The following is a 21,732-nucleotide window of genomic DNA, read 5'->3' on the forward strand; positions in this document are numbered from 1 at the left end:
ATAAGTATTAACCACAATAATGAATACACAAACCTAAAGAAAAATCCTATGAGAATATAAGTATGTACATGTGCATGATTTTTATACAGCATAGACCATTTCTAGAAGGAAGGACAATTTTGGAGAGGGATAATGAAGAATAAAAAGAATTTTTTTCTACTTTCCACTCTTCTGTATTACTTTTTCTTTTAAATTACAGAACATGTATAGCTTTCAAATTAACTCCTCCCTAACCCCTCCCACATACAACAAGTAGTCTAACGGCAGTTAAAATATTTAGTCTACTGTTAGAATAAACTAATAGAAAATTTAAATGTTAAGAGCTGAATATGGAAGAGAGTATGGACTAAACATTGAGGTTTTGGAGGTCCAGTGAGGATTTTTTATTTTTGTGCCTTAATTTATATATAACAATGGACAGACTCCTTTTTAATTTAATATTTCCTAATTTAAATTCTCCTTTCATTTATGTGTCCAACACTTCTATGTATTAAAGGAGAGAATTATCCAAAGGCATCATCCATCCTTCCAAGTAGTAAGAAGAGACAGTAAAACTCTCTTCCCAAGGTACAAGATAGTAATAAGAAAAGCTTCCCATTAGATGTTCAGTAAAAGAAGCAGCTCCCTCTCCACAGTGACTTTGACTAAAATACACTTTATACTTTATAAGTAAAGTGCTCAGTCCTCATAACAGAAGTTGCACACTGAAAAACATCTAGGCATCACAAATCTACTCTCCTGCCTTTTGTCAGAGTAAAGAAATCTGGTCTTCTGTGGAAGATTTCAAACTATGTGACATGAGTCTCTTGGAGGCAGAGACCATGGTATTCTCATTTTCATATAAGAAGCCACTAAAATAATCTAGTAAATAGTAGCTTCTTAGTGATCATGTGTTCAATGTACAACATTTCTTAAATAGTATATACCTGTAGATATCAACAGAATAATATAGCTATGACAAGTAAGGAAATAATAGTTTCTGTACCCACTGATTGCTATTTTTACTTTAAAATATATTAAAAACATAAATGATAAAGACCACATGGAAGAATAAATGACTCAGAAATCAGTTTTGTTTTATACTATCCCAGGAATCATCTCTGGAGTTTGCTAGTGAACTGCAGAAAGTTTGACATGTACCCTTAAAAGATAAGGGCAGAGGGAAGATAGACACAGGATACTGGGAGTGGAGCATGCCCAGTCCTGTTCTACTTCCTTCAGGCCAGCAGAGTTGTGCACACACCTTGACACAACCTAGTTTCTATGTCTCAATGATGGACCAGAAAAATAATTTCTTTTTCTTCCAAGAACCAGGACTCATATTAGTACCTTGAAGTATTTCTGGAATACCTCCTTTGGGTCTCACCAACTCACCATCTTGCAAAGATGAGAGGAGATTTCCTTTTCCTACCATCCCTGCTATCTAAAAGACCCTATCTATGTCATTCCTCCTCATGAATAGTCAATCTGTGCTCAAATATCACGTAAAATGCATCCTGGATCCTTTGGCTTCACGACTTAATTTTCTTCTTCTTCAATTCCTCTCCTAAAATTCATTTTTTTCTACATCAAGCTCTTGTTTTCCATATTTCGTTATACTGGTTACATCTTTCTGGTTATTCGTTGTGGGGGGAAAATTTAGGGTCAATCTCCTTAAAATCACAAAGAAGTTATGGTTCTGACAACAACTAGACTCTCATGACCTTTGTATAAATGCAGTAAACCATGAAATCATTTTAAATTTTTACTAGCACAATTATTTTAAAGGAAGAAAATGTTAGTTTTAGAAATCTTCCAGATTTATAGAATTTTTAACTTTATTGAAACCAGATAATTAATTCCAAACAGTTTTAATACTTCCTCAACTTCAAGATCAAACCAGGTCACCAAAAAAAGAAAATTGCAAAACAGCAGTGCACTTACCTGAGGGTAAGGGGAAGTCCTGGATTTTGACTTTGAGCTGGAGAGCCGGGACTTGACTCCCTTTCTGTTGTCAGTCATGGTGGGAGTGGAGCTGCTGGCATAGGAGAAGGCTGGTTTGGAGGCCGAGATCTGATCCAGGGAGAGCTGCAGCCCTTTGTATTCCGTGTCTCTGCAGGGTGGGAAGACAAAGCCCTTAATCAACCACCATTGGAAATGGATTCATATATACTCTCATCAGGAATGACAGTGATCCATATTTGGAAAAAAACAGGCAAAAGTTGGCCATATAACTAGTTTCCACAAACACCTGGATTATTCTAGAAAAGCCTAACAGTTAACTAATGTTTGTAAATGTAGCTGCTACAATATCACAACCAAATTATATTATATGCTCATGAAAAATCTTGATTAAAAATACATTTTTCATTATATTTATTAGTTAAGTAGAAAATAAACCCATAATTCAATTTCTCTTGAGCTTTCAAGGGCTCATTGGTGAAATATGAATTAGAAAAACTACAGATTCTTGTGTGGGGCAAACTCAACAGATAATGGTCACCTAATGCTATCTGATTATTGGCAAGAAGAATGTCTTGTATCAGCTGTTCTAAGATCAATCATTCTGGTAAACATTCCAAACATTCTTAAAGCCAGCTAGCTAGGATAACCAGGCTTATAAGTAGTTAAAAATCCCTTTCAACAGGCTGATTCAGTTACTTTCGGGTACATATTACAACCAGTTCTTTCCATTCCTTTCTTCATTCAATAAATATTTACTGAGCTCCTAATATATACCAGACTTTGTGCTATGTGGAGATGTAAGGATAAATAAAACTCCTTTGCAGAGTATAATCTATTTGGGAGAAGAAATTGTAAACAAATACACATACATAATAACCACAAGCTGTGGTATGAAGGAGAAAAAGAGTTTATCTTAGGAAGTTCATTACAAATGTCTTGCTTGAGATATTTAGGGGTTGATGATGACAGCCTTGGCCCTGCCCAAAGATACAACCTCAGCTGGCTTCCAGGCAGCAGTGGATCTCCTCCGACTCTTCAGTTTTCATCCAAGGATATCAACCCTTTCTATTGGCAGCCAAAATAAAATGTTCCAGAGTCTTCCTTACAAAGACTCGTGGAAGAAAAACAAGGTTCCAGAACTAGGTGGGCTGCTCCTGGGTTTCCTTTTATCTCTTGAACATTGTGAATCATCTAACTTATCATGTCTCCCTCTTTGCACTAGAAGTTTAAAGGCCCTGAGCCCCAACCAAGTCTGATTTGTAATCACCTCTAGCAAGTGTACAGAGTCTTTCTGGCAGGCATTTTGTGCAACAAACTCCACTGGCTTCCTTTATTTTTCTTATCTTATTTTTCTTTTTATTTAATTCTTTAATGGTCTTACCTTTTTAAAAGTTTTACATGCATTTTTAATAGTCTTTGGGTTAAGACAGGCATATAAAACTTAAATTAATAATAAAATTATATATGTAAAATTGGCACTTTCCATGGATCAGCAAATATTCATTTATCTTCTTTTCCTCTTTACTATTCGTTCTTCTATAGCAAGATTAGGCAAAAGCAAAAGTACAATTTGATACTTGAAAATTGCTAATAGAGTAGACTTTAAGTGTTCTCAATACACACACACACACAAACACACACACATACACACACAAAATGATAAGTATGTGAAGTAAAGCATATGTTAACTAGCTTGATTTAGCCATTCTACAATATGTACACATATCAAAACATCATGTTGTATACCACAGACACATCAAATTTTTACTTGTTAATTTAAAAAGGGGGTAAAAGTATAATTAAGGCAAGGAGTCCCTTAAGTTAGTAGGAATAGATACCAGCTAAAACAGTTCCAATAATATCACTGCCATAAAACAGTACAGTGATATATACCAGCAAATTACAATGGCTTCGTATCAAATAATTCATTCACTCAATGCAAGTTAAAAAAAAAGATTCTTCTAACATGAGTAGCAAAAATTAGAAGGTGGACATACAATTTGTCTTTCAGGCTTGGGAAGTCTGATCACATCACTGGTCTGCTTTTCAGCTCTAATCAACAACTTCTAAGGGCAAAACAGACTCTAAGCACTCCTCAATCAGAAATGCAATGTCTTCTAAAATGTGGCTTCTGCCTATTTTTATAGCAATATCTCAACCTCACTTTTAAAATGATTATGTCTTGCCTTTCCCAGTAGATTCTGAGTTCCTAGAGGACAAGAGTCAAGAGATAGTTGGTTATATTCCAACAGTCATTTGCACAATATTTCACATAGATGGAAGAGGAAGATCATAACAAGGATGCAACTAAGAGAGATTGTTTTCCCCACTAAGTACTAATAACTTGCAAACCAGTAGCCTTTCTCTGTGGGAAAAGTCTCAAATAGGCTGTGAGTCCTCTGACCCACCTGCCCTTGGACAACAGTAAGCCAAGCAAACTGGACTCGGACAGAAGATGGGGCCTCTGCCCTCGGGCATCCGCTGTGTCAAACACACTTCTGTCCTCGGGACAGCAGAGCAACCATTTAGTTCCTGCCTGATAGGACCTAGACTCACAGTGAAAATCATGCACCCTTGAAAACATGGCCAAATAACTTTGTAAATTCATTCCTAATGCAGCATCTCTCCCCAGGGATTCCATGGCTATAAGCAGGGAGTAAGCAAGGATTCAATTTTCTTTTGTACACTTTCAGACACCCCAGGGTATGCATCTCACTACTGAAAAAGTCTTTCCAAAATTTTTGCATAACTTCAATGACAAAAATACTCCAAATTAGATAGCCTTAAATAATATTTTAAAATCAAGAAATAGTTTAAAATTCTGCATATTCACATGAAAACTCGAATAAATATAAGCAGAGTCATACAAATACTCTTGACAAATTAATAAAAATATTAATGTTTTGGTGCACATCAAAAAATACAAAAATAATCCACCAAAATTTAGTGGAAAACCATGACATCAGGGAGATAAGGGGTTTAAGCCTAACTCTGCCTCTTACTGTGCAAAGGCCTCAATTTCCTTTTTGTAATTCATATGGATATAGTAAAGTTTAGATGAAATATTATATGAAAAACTCATAGCACAGTGCCTAGAACATAGGAAATGCTAAATAAATAGTATGATTTCTTACGTTCCAAACTGTGTGGCACTTTTTGGCACCTGGTCTCCCCAGAGCAATAGTTTCACTTTGATAGCAATTATGATACATTTCTTTATAAATAAAACTCCTTATGCTGTATTTTTTCCCTTTCTATCACAAACTCATTTTAATATGCTCTGTTACATTTTAGCCTCTAAACTACTGCAGTATTGCCAAAACTATGTATTAAGGTAAGTTCTTTATTGCTAAGTCAGCTAACGGAGACAGTATTAATAGGAACACGTCACTCTGAGAGGAATTTGGCCTTCCTCCTCTGTTCGATACTCCAGTAGCTCAAAAGATGTGTTAGGATAGAAAGCACAATAAAAATACCCACGTGAACGACATTTCAAGTTCAGTTAATGTGCTGCCAAGAGCAGCTTTGAATGGCAGATTCACTAAGAACAAAGCATTTGTTTTACTTTTAGAATTCTATTAAATTGAGCAGTTCATTTGTATAGTTTAAAGGGCTAGACGCTGATGGGAATCACATTACGAGTTTCATTTCTCTCCTCCAAACCCAGACACAGAGAAGAATCTGACCGACTTCTCGCTTTTTCCTTTGGTGAGGCACATTCTGGTATCACACATGTCCTCAAAGTTAAATGTATGTGTAGTAGAACCATTTATTTAATGTTTCCCCATGGAATGGGGCAAAATAAAATACTCAGCTGCCTAGAACTTAGACCCTTAAATGAGTATGGTAAGGAATTTAACATAGCTGATTTTAATAAATGAAGGACACAGCACTGCTCTACTTCTAAAGCTTTCTTGAAAAGTGCCACACAGATCCCGTTTGGGGCTCCACAGGTAACCCTGTCAAGGGCAGCTCATGCTGTTCTCCCAGACATGACTGGCATATTAAAAGGGGAACTGTGGCACATGCCATTTGGCATATTCTTCAAAAGGCTATTGAGAAAAATTTATATTTTTTTCTCCCTTTAATGATTTGTAGAGAGCTGCAGACATCTTCCAGATACCTCAGCTCTGAAAGCTATGTGAAATGGGAAATTTGCAATCACTAGGACTTGCAGCTTGTCAATCTCACCCATATTTGCACAGACCAAAGTAATCCTCTTATTCCATTATGGACAGTCAGAAATCATTCAATTTGCAGAATTAACCATCTGAGTCTACTTTAAACTTTATAATAGTCATGTACATATTTGAAATAACTCAAATTCCAATGGAGAAAATGGGGCCATTTTTGCATCGTTGGCCTTCCTCAGCCTTCCCTAAAGCAATACACCACAACCACTCATCAGGAAAATGCCAACTTAACATATGGAAAGCTCAGTGTGATACCCTTGCAAAGTTAATGGAAGGTATCTTCACCACTAAAAGGTACTGTCCGCATCAGAGAAATGCATTAATACTATTTCTGTCATTTCAACTGGAAGACTGGCTTCCAAAACATCAACAGCCGAACTAACATATTTATAAATTTCAAGTAATTTGGAATGAGTGTAGAGAGAAGCAATCAACAGTATTTTATCAGTTATGTTGACTCAAGATTCTTTGCAAGAATTTTTCTCTTCAACTCCACCACACTCTATTCCACTTTCATTTTAGGCAACTGAACTTTTGCTTCTACTTTGTCAATTTGGGGTCTGCTGGCCATTCTGGAGCTTCTTTGTTCACTTTATGTTATGTCACAATTCTCAAAAGATGTTGCCAGATTTCCCAATTGAGCTATTTTTTTAAACAGCTGAACGTGATCAAATTACCACAGAAAACGTGGAAACAAAGACATACAATTGATTTGGCTCCAAAGGCACTGATTGAAATAAGCAGAGAATTGCATTAAACCATGATCGGATTAAGTGGGAATGACTGTGCCTTACACTAAACTTTTTAATTGGATTCTAGAGTCACTGTTACACGAAGTGCATGACCTTCTTTATATTCTGGCAGAGTTACCGCCTGGCCACTGGGTAAACCTCTGCAGCAGAGAGACCTACTTTATGTTTCATTTTCAGACTGCTATGGAGCCCAGTTGAGAGAGCTGATAAGGAGGATTCCATACTGTGAGGGGCTCACAGACTAAGACAATCTGCTGGGAAATTAGTCTATGGCACCCTTGGAAATGCAATAGTCTCATACTAATAAGTGGATTTGTGTTTGCTCCTTGTAGTTTTTTCTGTTTGATTTGGTGATTTTAGTAGTTTTTCTAAACTCTTTGGTTTCACATGAACATTGTTTCTGCCTAGAAGCCATCTTTCTCCTCCATTTTGAAGGTTTCATCCAACATTCTATGGAGTGGTTGGCACCACAAGGACAAGGAATGGCTTAAGCACAATGTTTACTATCATGTTGCAATTTCAAGATGGAAAGAAATGAATGTAATCAATAGGCAAACAATAACAACCAAAAATTAAGACAAAAAGCTGTAACATGATAAGATGTGGCAAAGTCAACCATCTTTGTAACAAAGATTATGTGACACCTTCATACCAACCTGTGAAACAGGCTGAAATATAGCTAAATCCAGACCTGCCACCACACTGCTTCTGAATTTATTTCCTTACCCCTGCAGACCACTGTGATTTCCTCCTGCTACTTCCTCTGAGTTCCTATACCATTTACCGCTTTTACAACTCATTTGGCATTTCTAACATTCTGTCTTACAGTGTGGTGAATATCATATCTTGACAATCACCTCCTAAATTCCTTCTCTTATAACAGCTTTTATTTACTGTCATTAGACAGTATCTTACATAGGACAGATGCTCATGTGCAAGTGATTAACAAAATAATTCTCTTTGCAATAAACTTTCACTTGTCTCAAATCCAAATGACTGAAAGTTCAAAAACTGACAAACCTTTCTACATAAATAAGAAAGTAATATCTGCTACGTAGGTGAGTTTATGTGAGAGATTCTTAAATTCCTAGAATGTAATTAATAATAATCATTCTGAAATTGTGTGAGATCCTAAATCAAAGAAGCAAATCATATTTTACTGTTTAAGTGTTATGCACATTAATAAAATGCACTTATTTTCATCAAATTATAATTCAGGCACAGCATATGTGATACTTGGGCAAACTAGAATACTAAATTAATTTCATCCTCAGCCATTTATTTGGAACTATTACAATTGTATCAAAGGAGTTAGGAAGAATAATACTTTAAAACTCCCCAAGAAATAACTTCTACAAATCAATAATAAATATAATATCTCTGTAATAGAAAAATAAGAAAAGGTTGTGAGCAATGCACAAATTGCTGAGAAACATCTTTTAAAAAGGTTTAGCCTCACGAGTAATAACTTATATGAATTAAAGCAGCTAACAGATGTCATTTTTACTTTCAAATTGGAAAAGATTTTTTAAATAACAATAAATCCCAATGAAGATAAAGTGTCATTTAAAAAATAAATGGACAATCTTATATACTACTGGTAAACGAGTAAACTGGTAGTGTTCATCAAGAGTTTTAAGAATGTTCATGCCTTAAAACCAGTACACTAGTCCCCCCTTATCTGAACAGGATACATTACAACACCCCCAGTGAATGCCTGAAACTGTGGGTAGTACCAACCCTATATATATTGTTTATTCCTATGTGAACATACCTATAATAAAGTTTAATTTATAAATTAGGTACAGTAAGAGATTCACAATGATAACTAATAATGAAACAGAACAATTATAACAACATGCTATAAGAAAAGTATTGTGAATGTGCTCTATCTCTCAAAATATCTTAATATAACTATTTTCACACCACAGTTGACTACAAGTAATTAAAACTGCAAAAAGCAAAACTGCTGATAAGGGAAGACTATGGTAAGTCCACTTCTAGGAATATGTCTTATGAAAATAATCAGAGATAAGTGTCAAAAATCTATATACAAGGGTGCTTATCACAGCATAATTTCTTATATTTAATTGGAAATGATCAAATCAGAAGAACTAACAATAAAGGAATTACTAAACTATGGCATATACATGTGATAAAATATTATGTAGCCATTAGATATTTTTACTCTAATGACATAAAATATACTATGATAAAGTGAAAAATTATCTCTTTTTAAATTAACATGTACTGTGTATGCATAGTGAGAGGCAATAAAATATTAAGGGTAGATATTTGGAAAATATATTAAAGAAGTTTTTCATCTTCCTTATAAATCTCTCTGCATTATCTTAATTTTTCTATAAGCATGTATGACTTCTATAATCCGAAAAGTGTCTCTCTTAAAAAAAAATACCAGTTGAGGCAAATTTCAGACACTCTCACACCGTATTAAAACTTCCTTTCTTTAGATTTCCAGGGTTTCTTCTTTATGCACATTAAATTACAAAAGAGAAAGCATTATTAAATTTCTTTTCCAGTAGGTTCAACCTATCAGGCACACCATTTGTAATTTTTAAGTGTCCAAGTGTCCATATGTTCTCTCAGTAATTATGTCTCACTTACTTTCTGATCTGTTTTCCATCTTTCCTACCTTACAGAATTATCTGTCTCTGAAGATTTTCGTATGACCTATATGACTTTCTGTTTCCTTCTTTGGAGAATATACCTTAAATTATTTACTACAATTGAAAAAAAAAATCCTTGCTGTATAGTGTCTTAAAACAATTTTGTTTCATGTGGGTTATAAATATTACATTTATCATTGTTCAAGTGAAGTAAACTCCAAAGTAAGGTCCACATTTTTTTTTGTCCTAAAGAACTTAATTATTATGCTCAGAAATTCATTCTATATTTAGTTACTGAAATTTTAAGTATATTTGTGAATCTTTCAAGGTCTAAGTTCCACATTCTATTGATCTTATAACTTTTCTGTTTTTCTATTTTCTTGGTGATTAGGAGAGGGTATTGGTCTTTAAAAGTTAGATACGAACAATTAAACACAAAATGTGCTGCCTCTTTCAAAAAAGGCATAGATTAAAAGTTGTCTCTTCTCCCACAATCTGAACACTTAATTTTAGCTCACTTTATATGAGTCAAATATAAAAAAAAAGTAATATTGGTATCAACCAAGTTTATATTATGTATTTATTTCAAAAATAGGAAATAAAATGCACACGCGTGATTCTGGCTCCCTCTTTTTCATCCTTTCCCTCTTCCCCACCCTGTGACCATCCCCTCAACAGGCACTTTACTGTATATTTATTAAGCTGATGTTTTTCAAGTGTATGTTCCCTTTAGAATTCTTCCAATACCTAAGAAAGGTAAGTAAAGGAGGTTCCCATCACCTAACACCTTATATTTGGTTGAGGTTCTATTCTCACAAGAATAACTTCCTTCCCTACTTCTTCTGATCCTTAGCAAAGCTGAGTACTAAACCCTAAAAACATCTACTGGCAGAGGGGGTGAAAGGAGCACACCTATTTTCAACTCCACACAAACTTCAGGAACAGAAACAATACCTTTAATCATAACAAAATAATCTTCCCACAACACTGGGAAGTTAGGACCCCATATTCAAGGCCACAGAGTCCCCACATTCTCCACAGGGTCTCATATGGGGAAACTCCACAAGGCCAAACCTCACAGCACTGTTGGAAGCTCTGCCCTTTTCTGCACAATGCAAAAGCACTGGCATTTCTATAGGTTATAGAAAAGTAGAACGTCGGACTTTGAACCCCCCAGGAAAAGACACCATAAAAATGATAGCATGGATGAAATGATGCAATGTTTTCAGATGCACAAATTTTCATTTGTTTAACTTAAATATTTTAAAATATGTCCTATAACATTTATTCTTGATTAAACCTCTTCTGGAGAGTTAATCATTAATGATTTCTTTACAGTTGCTGTGCAAACAGTTCATTCGTACTATGACACATCAAATCTCACAGACATGTTCTTTAATTGGATTCATTTATTTCTAATCTCCTTAAAGCCCTTACTACTGTAATGCTTGGCTAAATATACATTAAATTCTATTATTTAAACCACTAAAATAAATTTGAGATGTATTTTATGAATAAAACTTCATAATTCAACAAATGCTCTACCATCATCATTATTATTATCATGCGCTTCAATATTCAGACTTTATTTAAAATTTCCTGCTAGATAAGTTGTGTTTAAACAAAGTAAGTCCTGGGTGGTTGCTAGAGATTTTGGATTGCCCTCAAAAATATCAAAATTTTTATTGTCTCTTTATTTGGAGCCAGAGGCCTTATATAATACTACACAGAATATATGGTTATCAATAGAGTCCATTACCAAAGACAGAATAGACAGCTGCCTATTTTTATAATTTGTAGGGCTTGAGAAGGTTCCCTATCCCCCTTGAAGACATCTCAATAGTGGTCTACTGGATGAGGCTCAAATGATCTATCTATTCCTATTTTAATCTATTCGGCTCTAAGCAGATGGCCCAGAAAGAGATAATAGTGTAAGCCTCCTCTGCTATCATTCATTGATTGAGTTTATCAGCTACTTTCCCCTAAAGCAGTAGTTCTCAAACTTCAGCATGCATCTCAAAAACCTGAAGAGTTTGTTAAAACACAGCTTGCTGGGCTCTACCTCTCAGAGTTTCTCATTTGTAGCTCTAGGATTGAGCCCAAAAATTTGCACATTTAACAAGTTCCTGGGTGGTGCTGATGCTGCAATCAATAGGCCATATTTTGGGAACTAGAGCAGTTGTTAACCTGGATAAGAAAAACTAAAGGAATCAGATGAAGGGGGACCACAGAGAAGATGGAAATCCACTATAAAGGGAGGGAATATTTCAAAGACAAAATCCATGTTTCACACTTTCCTTAAGGGCTAACTTCACTGCATATCTTTCACTGAACTACTCCCACTCCCACACATGACTGTTTGCTTCCTCCCAACCTCTTGCTGGGCACCTCCTATTCCTGCAGACCCTAAAATGTTGTAGCTGCAGGGCATGGTCTTCAGGCTACTTCTCTTCTTTATTAGCACCCATGCTCTGGTGATCTCATCTACTCTGCTTGCTTTAAATTCCATGCACTGTTGACACCCAAACTCTAACCCAGACCTCCTGACTCCACAGACACCCAGGTCCAACTGCCTACATGATGTTCTGCTCTGATGGATGACAGGCATCTCAAAGCTAAACACGTCCACACACCTTGTTGCCCCTGACAATTGTTGCTCCTTCCCACCATTCACCCAAATTGCTCAGGCTAAAAATCTAGGGGCTATTCTTGACTTCTCTCTTTCTGACACGCCATATCCAATCCATCCTCAGACTCCATCGTATCTACCTTCAAGACATGCCCTGAATCTGACCCTTCCATACTACCTCCCTTTTTCAAGCCATCATCTTCCCTTACCTAGGCAACTATAATCATTACTCCATGGTACTCTCTGCCTCCACCCTCCACCTTCCACCCTCCCCAAAGCCTATTCTTTACACAAGCCAGAATGATTTTTTTCATATCATAAATTAGATCACCCCATGCCTTTGCTCAGAACTCTCCAACAGTTTCTCAGAGTCTTCAAGACTCAACATGATCTGACCCAGCCTAATCTGGCATCATCTTCCTCCACTCTTCCTCTCCCTTAGTCTGAGGCAGTCACAATGACCTTCTCTGTTTCACAACATGCCAAGCTGGTCTCCACCTCAGAGCCTTTGCATTTACTCCCTTCCACCAGGAATGCTCTCCCTGCAAGTCTCAGCATGGCTGACTCCCTTCCTTCATTAATGAATCTTCAGAGAGGCCTTTTCTGACCCCTCCCATCTCTTTGTCCTGCTTAATTTTTTCTTATCACTTCCTAAAGTTATATGACATTTTATTTGTTTGTAAGTACTATCTGTTATTTGCACCAAAATTCATGCTCCATGAGGGTAGGGACTTTTGTCTCTCCCGGTCACATCGTAGCCCTACCACAGAGCCTGGCACACAGCAGGCACTGGGAAAATACTTACTGAGTGAATGCATGAACCATCCCCAGCTTATTGTAGAGAAGACTACTCTAAAACATTTCTTACCATACCCTTAATTGTAACAACAGAAATTAAGCTGATTCTAATGATAAAAATTTGTTTATAATGAGGATCCTATTGAGTCAACTGAGAAGAGACACAAATAGAAAAGAGATTATACTGTAAAGTGCCATGTAATGTCTCTAAATATTTCCCCCTGGTTTTCAATTAGCCTTCACAATAAAATACTACCCTGAACTTGGCTATTTCTTTAACTGCTCTAATTGGAGGAATGAAATTGACACTCACTCTGCCCTCCCCTTTATGGGCTTTATTCTTCCTGCATTCCTGAGCTGTAACCCTGCAGGGGTCCATTACCAAAATCCCACACAACAAATACTTCACTTTGCCAGGACTGCAGTAAGATTTCAACAGTGAATATAAATGTTGTGATTTCCAACACTATTAGTCTCTCGACGGCTTATAAAAATTAAAATGAAAAACTTTCTGTAGTATTTGGTTAGATCAAAAAAAAAAAAAAAAAAAAAAAAAAAAAAGCAGCTCTTGGCCTGTGGAGTATTTGGACACCAATATCAACTAAAATGAGAAGTTGAAAGAAGTGAAGCTCCAGCTTCAGTCACCAGAACACATTCCAGTCATCCCAGGCAAGGTTACTAAAATGAATGGCTGCAGAGCAGCAGCCAGCCGCAAACCTCTAAGAATGCTCAAAACCAAGGATTCTACTCTTATAATGGTTTTCGGCAGGAGGAGGTAGAGACAGCACATTCTAAGATTGCATTACCAGAGAATGTTGCTATTCTTGGAGAGAGGTAAAAAGTGGCAAGGGACTTGGATTTAAAAGCACAAACATAGAGAGAATCCCACCTTAATGGGTACCATTATGATATCCAGTTCAATATAATGAGGCTATTTCCACAATCTGGCCGGCAGCCCATATTAGCACGGCTTTACTGATGTGGATACAACAAATTCTGTTTGAACAAGAAATCCCCAGGAAAAAAAAAAAGATCCTTTCACAGGCCCTATCCATTTAGCAATCAATCAAAGAGAAAATATTCTAGTAAAGACAGCAGCTCCCATTTGAATCCTGGTAAAATATCAGATGTTCTAAATAAAATAATGTTCTGGGGGTGACACTTATCGATTGCTGCTTTGTGAGAACGTCATGACTGTTGATGCTTAAATTGGTGAAGCAGAGATAGGGTCAGGCCTGGTGGTTCAGGATATCGCCTGGCCGCTGACTAGGTACCAAGTATACCCAAACTCTGAGGAAATTGAGTCATTTTGTGAAGACCCCATATTAAATAAGGGAGTAAATGATCCATAGACCTATGTAAATTATCTGTAAAACATCATAAATTACTTCATAAACATTAGGTGGAATCATATTAAATAGCCAATATTAGACTATTTTAATGTGCAGAAATGGAAATTTCATATGGTTCACTCTCACACAACATCACCAGCTTAAAAAGAGCACGCCAAAGAGGAAATCAGGTGGGCACTGGAATCCAGGCCCTGGATTGGTATGCCTGCTAGAACCCTCACTAGCTGTGTTGTGTTGGCTAAGTCACTTGGCCTCTCTGAACCTCTCATGCAAAGTAGCAGCCCCTCAAATGTGAGTCTTTCTTACTCCTCAACCTTCCTCAGCGTGGTAACATTTGATAAGAGGAAAGAAGTAGCAGCTTTTTACTAAAATTATTAAGATATGGATACCCCTGCCTGCCATACACACACACACATCCTGTGTCAAACATAACAATGTTCCCCACATAAGTAGACTAAGTCAGGAGACAAAAACATGTTTTTCTCGAGTTCAAGTAAAGCCCATTTGAATTTCTCCATTCACTCATAATAACATATGTGAGTCCCTGTCTTTAAATAAGGCAATGATCCATGTTTTTCCATGATGTGACTCAAAGATCAAAATCCTTTCTTCCCAACAGCCAGACTAAGAGAAAGTCAGAGAACAGACAGGCTGGTCATTTAGCACACACCAAGTGGCCTCCACCCAGGAACAGGAACGAATAGGAAGCTTCTGTGAGTCAGTGCCCTCAAGGTCAGGGCAACAACAAAGGCCAGAGAGGCCTGGGGAGGGAGAAGCAGCTGGGCAACGGTAGTGCCAAGGGGTTAAAGGATGGCACAGCAGCCCAGAGAATGCTGGGAAATTCTCCATCCCCAGCCTCTGAAGAGAACCTCCAGGGAACATCCCCTGCTATCATTGGATGTCCTCCAATCTCTCTCAAAGGCAGAAAAGGGCCACTGCCCCCCCCCACACACACACAGGAACACACACCATGTAGGAAAGACCCTGCTGCCACAAGAAGTAATTTGTGTCACATCTGATAAAAAGGATGACTTGGCTTGCCAATGCACTGACATTTGGTTGAACTCTTTTGTTTAGCAAGAACATAAATGTTAAATCTGGTTGCATAAATAAAATAATTAGTAATAGCAATAATGCATCTGTGTAATCAAGAGTCAAGTGATTCAGTAAAAAACTAAAAAGTTTGCAGGCCACATTTTTTTCTTACAAAATGAAAATGTCCTTAGTGAGACTTATGGGGCAGAATGATATATTCTTAATTGAATGTCATTGAGAAGATAGCACTGCTAAATTTTAGACAGGAAAATGTCAATATCTGCACACACTTGTGAAGCAACAACACAGGCAGCTTCTTAATCTTCCATCATGAATTCAGATCAAAGCCTATCTTGAAATTGGGTAGGCTGAACACTACAGGCCACATTCATTCACATCTGTCCCTCTCTCTCTCAGACATTTTCTTCCCCATCACTACCCTCAACTCCCACCCCTCTACAGAGAGAACAGCAGGATGCAGTAGGAGTTGACACACCAGCTTTTAATTTTGTCTTCATCACTTAGCATATCTGAGCCTCAATTTCCTCACCTAGCATCAAGGAAACAAATCAGGTAACTAACATGACAGCACTTTGAAAGAGATATGCATTCAGCATTTGTTTAAAACAATTCAAAGTGTGTAAGTTCATGAAGATGAATTTGAAAGTAAATACAGATCATTTTGATAAAGTATTATAATGAGTAAAAAGTGTATGATGGACAAGATTATTTAAGTGAGTACTGGTATTGTGTATTTCAAGGGAGACTAAATCTCCCAGCTCTTCCTTTTAACAAAGTGCTTTGATAGTTATAAAATTACTATTGATATGAATGTCTTTAATTTGTTCCTATAATCATTAAATTACATTAAAGATCATCTGAAAAGGATGACTGAGACTTTGATGTACAATATTATCATAATAAAAATTAAACATAATTAAGGAACAAATCTAATTTATGGACATACATTAGTGCATGATTGTTATTTTGAATGACCAGAAAGATTAAATCTATGCAATGAGTGCTCCACAGATCCAAGGCATAAGATTAAATTATTTTATATCTGCTGGGGCTTGCTTGATAAGTCAAAAGGTGCTTCATTTGACATAGTTTATAATATAAAAGAATGATTTTGCTAACCAGGAAAATAAAATCTATCTAGAGAAATATATATGTGTGTGTGTGTATATATATATTTATTATTGGTCAAGTTTTTAAAAAGTGTTTCCTAACCAACACTCTTAATTTTTGCAGAAATTTCTTTTCATAGTTTATTAGGTGTTCCACATTTTCAATTTTCTTCACATTAAGTACTAATGTTTTTCATCTGAACTGGGTATAAATAATTAATGCTACTAAATAAACAAACTCAAGGAACTATGAATTCAAGAAAATCACTTAGGTCTTTACGCAGTATACTTTCCTTTTACTCGCCACATTTTCTGGACTTTCCCCAACATGCCCTGCTACTAGACACTAGCTCCATTCACTTATTGTCTTGAAAATACTCAGAGAGCAGGGCTTGTCATACCTAACACTTATTTCAAAACCTATGGGCACTCATAATTTATAAGACAGATTTTCTTTTTTAATGTGGAAAGTAAAAGGCAAACGTGTGTGTCTTATATAAAATTGTGAACTGGTGAGTTTTTTGTTTTGTTTTGTTGAGGGTAAGTAATGAAGAGCTATATAAGCTTCATGGAACCTCAGAAACTCAAGAAAACTAAAAGAATTTTAAAATTTTAATTACAGTGTCTTCTTACTCTCCTTTCCAGATTTTCAGAACACATACAGAAGTCAGTAAAAAGCACCAGGTGCCTCTAAAATCACCCAGTTTTCCTATATGCACTCTTGCAACTGCTTATTAAAACAAAGTTACTGAATATTTCTATTCATTGTTGCTTCTGTTAGATAATAATGACCAATGTTTCTAGGCATATTTTAACTTCAACAATAAATTTACCAACAGGAAATTTCTAAAAATGAGCTTCATAAGAATGTAACTTCCACCAAAACATCACACCCTCATTGGACCAATGTTTATTTTAAATCATCAATATTTTCATAACATGAAAATCCCCTCAAAATGTATGCTATAAAAATGTTTAAATTTGGAAAACATCTGGTATGTCAAATTATTTGGGAGCTTGTGGTTTTAAGTATATTGTTTGAGGTAGTGTATTTGGAAAGAATTCACTTATAATTCCCAGGCTTTCTAAGGAAATAGCCCTAAAAACAAATGTATGTGGGTAGTTCACTACTACCATAGAGAATCAATAGCCATCTATTTAATTTGCTAAGACAATGTAAATTAGTAACTTCCCACCAGATGTGTGATATACACATCAAACAAACTGCAACCTGTTCATTATGAAAATCCTGTGAACACACACAGAGCCACTTGATGACATTTCATCTAAAGCAGTTTCCACATTTGCAGCTATAAAAATTGTCCTAAGAATTTTTATACAAGAAATTGAAGCTGAGACTCATAAAAGGGTAATCAATTTCAGCTTTTCATCTTGCATGCCTATGTACACATGCTTCTGTGTTTATTTCTATTTTCATTTCAAGGTATAAAATGTTCAGAAAATATATATGTCATACTATTTTTCCTTCTATAAATCATTTATTTATTCTCATTATATCTTTTTTAATCTCATGTAAAGTTGATCGTTTAATTCTGCAGCTCTAAAGAAGTGTGAAAAGTGAAGAATGACAGAGTCAACAGAAGAAAAAATGTACACTTATCTACTGGAAAACAAAACAGAATATTTCAAAATGACTCCGAACATAAATTAAGTTTACCCATTGGAAGGTCTAACTTGCATTCGGATCATTTATGTGGGTCTGTGTGACTATATACCCTGCTGTTTGATAAAAAAAAGAAAATGATTACTAACCACAGGCACTCACCAGAGAACAGAGTGTATGTATAATGCTTGTGATGTCTCAGACATACAAAGCACCTTCTTAAAGAATGTCCATTTCCTTTCCATGGTAAGCAGACATAATTTTTCACTCTTTAATACTTCTGCTTCACAGAGTGGCTTATTTTATGAATTATGCTTTGCCATTTTCTCTTATGTTTGTTTTAATATGGAAAGTTACATTCATAAAATAGGTGGTTTTATTTCATGATACCCAAAATATCAGTAAGTTTTCTGTTCTGTATGAAAATACACAGCCTTCTTGCTATTACAAAAAAATCTAATAATATTGATTTTAACACTGTTTACTAAAATGAAAGAAATTAAAAGATTATCTTAATAACTAGCTATTATTCTTGAATATTGAATCCTCATCTAAACCAAATTCATTTTCTAAGTCTGTTGAATTAAATTTTCTTATTAAACAGGACACAGAGTAAATAGTCTTATTGCCTAACATATTTCCAACTACTACATTTTTAATTTGGCAATTTAAAACAACATGGAACGAATGTAGTCCTCATCTAGTCCTGTAGTATAGTCTGATTTCAAATAGCACCCCTTAACCAATTTCTTAATGTCTAAATAGCTAAGTGCCTGGTGTGTCACCGCTTCCAAAATAAATAATCCTTGAGGTTCCCTAAAATCACAAGAATTTCAACCTCTACCAAAAAAAAAAAAAGCAACTGCACACACAAAAGGGTTCTTCATAAAGACTTTAACCCTAAGCAATTCGACTTTCTCAAACATCATACAGAACGTGCTTTCTTCACCAGCCTGCCGCACACGAGGCCACGTGATCAGCCTACAAGGCCACACTGATGACCAGAAATGATTATTGTTTCTAGAAAGAATAAGGCTCAAATGCAGGCCGCTGCAGTTGCCCAGTCGGTTGCACCCGCAGGTGGTACCCGGAGCTCCGCTCCTCACCCAGGGAAGCGATTACTACGTGTGCGGCTGGGCGACGGCCAAGACTTCCCGTGTTAGCTCGGATCCCTTTGCTTTCTGGGAGTTAAAGTCAGACTCTCCTGGTCACTTAAGCCCCCTTTGTGGTTCAGGGGAAAAACCACTCTCTCAGAACTCTTAACTTTGATTGGCGACTCTGGTTAAAATTAAGAACTTCAAACCCCAGATTTGAAAAAGTGAAACAGATGTCCTGTTTGTTAACCATAAATGCCTCCGTACGTCGGATCTTTTTCCCTCTCTGTCTCTTTTTCTTTCTGCCGCATTAAGTTTTATTTAATGCAGAGTTCGCTTAAAAGGTTAAGAGAGGGAAAGAGAAGAAAGTAAATATGGACTGTGATGGAAAAACTCCTAAATCTTTCTCTAGAATATAAGGATGAAAGCCTCTTCAGAAAGATGAAAGTGTTCGACCTGCCTCCTCTCAGCTCAGCGCAGCCAACACTTGGGCGTCAAACCGACATCCCAGATGGACCCTAGCCTCACTTAACCTGGGTGCCCGCCACCCGCACCCTCACGGAGACCAGGGTCGCCTGGAGTGTGTGAAGGGGTCCCAGGCTTGCACTCACGTGAGGACATAGTTGACGCTGACGATGCAGTGTGGCCTGGAGGAGCGGCTGTTGTGCACAATGGTCGCGTAGCTCTGCACCCATACCCAGCCGCCCTGTTTCGCCAGGAACCTGTAGTATTTGGTGGTCACTTGCCCTTTCACCAGCACTGATTGAGAGACAGAACGCAGATGGTAGTGAACCAGGCTGCCCGTGACTGGTCCCAAATGCAACCCCTAGTGGTGAGAGTGCGGCCCCCTATGGGCCCTAATAACTGCACCAGGCAAGAGGGAGGCACAGCAGGCGAATTCCCAAAAGAATGGATTGTCCTGTTAAATTGCATGGAGTCCTCTGGTCACTCTATAGGGATGATAACGGGGTGGGCCCCCACCATTTCCAAAGGGGGTAACATTTAAAGTGGAAGGTATACCCCAGATTCGCTTTTCCAACTACAAAAGGAGAAGTCTGAGCCCAGAATTCTGAGACTCAGGTTCCCTAACCAGGGAGATCAAGCTCAAAGCAAAGCTATATCAAAAGCTGAGCCTGAGCGAAGTTAACTAGCCTTGGGTTTCGTTCGCAGCTTTAGTGAGGTTCGTAGGTGGGGGAAAATATTAGCAGGGAAATAAGAGACCTCCTGGAGGCATTTAGCCCAAAACGCCCCTTTCACCTGTGTTAGCGGCTGCGTTGGTCAGAGAAACCAGGTGGGGCCCTGAGTCCCAGCAGCCCCTCACGGGCCTCACACATCACCAGCACCCGGCTACAAGGGCTCCCACCTGTCCCCTTGCGATGGATGGAAAACTCCCTACCCCCCTCAACTGAGGATGCGCTGGGGCTGTCCGGGCGTGGGGCAGGGTGGAGCCTTACACAGGTGGTGCGCGCAGCGCAGGTGGAAGGTGTCGCAGCCGTGCACATGGTGGTATAGGGTCTTCTCAATCAGGTCCTGAGGTTCGTACCCGGTCAACTCCGCCACCCTGAGGAGAGCAATCCCCAGGGTAAGTGCAGGCAAGGGTACGGAGGGGAGTGTCCCCTACCCACGACAGCCGCCTCAGACCTGGGTGCCCTTCCAGGGCCCGGTCAATCGCCTCATCTGCAAAATGGGCTCGCATACGATCACCAGAAAGCTGGCAGTCACTAAGCAGGGCCGCTCTTACGCTAGGGGCGGCTCTTTCCGCCCTGCCCACCCACCTGGAGTCCAGAAAGATGAGCTTCATGTCCAGGCTGGCGCGAAACATAAACATGTTGCTGTGTAGCTTGATCTCTGTGACAGCACTGGGAGGCAACGAGTGGCCCACGGCCACCAGGCCCACGTTCTGGTAGCAGCCATCAAAGGGGGACATGTCCAGGCTGTACTGGCGGATCTTCAGGTAGCCGCTGCAGTGGATGACCTGCGGCGCAGGGTTTGGGGGTGAGAATCTGCCAACAGTCAGGAGGAGCCCCCAACAAGTAGGGACGGGATTGAAACAGTTGAGACTCTGCTCACCCACACCTGCTGTGTGGGCATGGCTTTGCACCAAGGAGTCCAAAGGTATTGGTGCTTCAAGGTGTTTTTAAGAAAGTGCACCTGCACCACCACACTGAACTCACCTGGGAGTTGTGAAAATGCAGAGGCCTAGGCCCCATTAGCCGTAACTAATCCGAATCACAAAGTAGAGCCCTGGAACCTGCTTCCCAGCGATAGCATTTAAGTTGAGAACCACAGCTTTGAGCTCCGGTTCTTAACCTCTCCGGAGGTCAAAATCTGACTCTATGACTAAACATTTACAAATCCACCAAAGTTACTCGCCACTTGGGAGGCTTTACTGACCTCTAAGGGCCCTACCGTCTCTAGGGCCTCAGGTTAAGAGCCCCAACTGCCGAACAGTGTCTGGACTCAGTCAGACTTCAGTCTTTAAGCATAGTCCCCAGGTGTTCACGAAGTTCAATGACCCTTGTAGAGCGCGCCGGCCGCCGGCTCATTGTCGCGC

At 38.1% G+C, this 21,732-nt stretch overlaps 1 protein-coding gene across 1 annotated transcript in view; it reads right to left on the reverse strand.

Annotated features, from left to right (window-relative positions):
* Positions 1-21,732, reverse strand: part of SIM1 (SIM bHLH transcription factor 1) — a 65,631-nt gene that overhangs the window by 29,596 nt on the left and 14,303 nt on the right. Inside the window, exons 6-9 of the mRNA XM_069488428.1 lie at positions 20,954-21,153; positions 20,633-20,739; positions 19,790-19,937; positions 1,924-2,092 (exon numbers count right to left, since the gene is read on the reverse strand). Of these exons, the coding sequence (XP_069344529.1) occupies positions 1,924-2,092; positions 19,790-19,937; positions 20,633-20,739; positions 20,954-21,153 (624 nt within the window). The remainder of the gene's footprint in view (positions 1-1,923; positions 2,093-19,789; positions 19,938-20,632; positions 20,740-20,953; positions 21,154-21,732) is intronic.

This window comes from Eulemur rufifrons, chromosome 15, assembly GCF_041146395.1.
Source record: "Eulemur rufifrons isolate Redbay chromosome 15, OSU_ERuf_1, whole genome shotgun sequence".
Lineage (NCBI taxonomy): Eukaryota > Metazoa > Chordata > Mammalia > Primates > Lemuridae > Eulemur > Eulemur rufifrons.